The 1,409-nt window shown below is 43.9% G+C and overlaps 1 protein-coding gene across 1 annotated transcript in view; it reads left to right on the top strand.

Moving 5' to 3' along the window:
• Positions 1–477: 477 nt before the first annotated feature.
• Positions 478–1,409, top strand: part of LOC308174359 (T-cell immunoglobulin and mucin domain-containing protein 4-like) — a gene marked incomplete at both ends in the record, with an annotated part of 4,913 nt that continues 3,981 nt past the window's right edge. The window contains one exon of the mRNA XM_080549437.1: positions 478–493. Within this exon, the coding sequence (XP_080405563.1) occupies positions 478–493 (16 nt within the window). The remainder of the gene's footprint in view (positions 494–1,409) is intronic.

The raw sequence follows: 1,409 nt of genomic DNA, 5'->3' as shown, positions 1-1,409 counted from the left end.
ACTCCCACCCCTGCCTCTGGATGGGGTTAGCCGGGGGGGTCAGAGAACCTCTGGCTGTCCAGCCTGGAGATGTCACAGACAGTGCCCCCCCCCCTCCCCCCTTGCCCACCCCACAGGACCCCTAGAACACAGTTGCCCATTGAGATCTCTCTCTCTCTCTCTCTCTCTCTCTCTCTCTCTCTCTCTCTCTCTCTCTCTCTCTCTCTCGCCACCCTACCAGCGACCAGCGACCAACACAAGGCAAGTCGTGTGTGATGTGTTGTGTCCTCTCTCTCTCTCTCTCTCTCTCTCTCTCTCTCTCTCTCTCTCTCTCTCTCTCTCTCTCTGTCTTTGTCTCTCTCTCTCCTACTCCTACTCACTGGATATACAGAATGGCTGTCAACACTGGATGGGATTTGCTACGATGGATCCTCGTCATAACTGTCTCAGGCAAGAAAACTAAAACATTACATCAAGAACAGGCCCTGGGGCGCAGGGATGAGTGGTGGAGTCTGTAAGGTTCATTGGTGGTGGACGACATTAGGCTACTTAAGAGTCCATGTGTTTACATATGTGACACGGTCGGGTGAAAAGGGTAACGAGTCGGCAGACGATTTAATGTTCAGACCTTTATTTAGAGAAATGTAAATACATTTTCAGCGTTGTTGAAAATCAACGACACACTCTCTAGTCAACTAACGCAGCTTGTTTTGTGAGCCTGCTAACAATGTCAAGTAGTGTTATAGTTAACTAGGTAGCAGTGGGGATTACTCCACCGAATCCATTGCATTGCAATATTTTGGCTTGACTAGCGAGTGTGTGTGTTGTGAAATATTGAACGTTGAAATGTATTTCTGTGTTTCAAAATCAAAATAGAATAAATTTATAAACTCTATAAACCCAGAGTAGCAGGTGTTTTACATTTACATTGTAAACAGGTTTTCAACTGTATAAACCTATAGAGTAACAGGTGTTCTACTATATAAACCCACAGTAGCAGGTTCTCTGCTGTATAAACCCAGAGTAGCAGGTTTGCCATGATCTCTTGACTTGGGCAGTGCTCAGTGATAGTCTCTATCTGAAATGGACACAATCTCGAGATCCGCATAACTCCGACTACTGCTGCTACTGTACCATTCCTCATTCCATTAATGCGTCACAATAATTTTTTTGCATAATGATACCTCCACAAGCCTTCACTCGCCCACTGAAGGCCATGTAAACAAATCAACAAATCGCCTATTCAATGTAGGAAGCACATATTACATGTAATACATTTACAGCTATAACTGGTGGTTCGGTCAAAGTGAAAATATTATTTTCAATATTTTCAATACATTTTCAATATCAGTCAGTGAAAATCATTTTCAATAATATTATGGCCTATGCATGGAACTCTGGAATCAGGAAGTAACAGTCGCACCAGGCCA

This window comes from Nansenia antarctica, assembly GCF_963989245.1.
Source record: "Nansenia antarctica genome assembly, chromosome: 20".
NCBI lineage: Eukaryota > Metazoa > Chordata > Actinopteri > Argentiniformes > Microstomatidae > Nansenia > Nansenia antarctica.
Note: the sequence above shows the minus strand (reverse complement) of the source record. Positions and strands in the feature narration are given on the sequence as shown.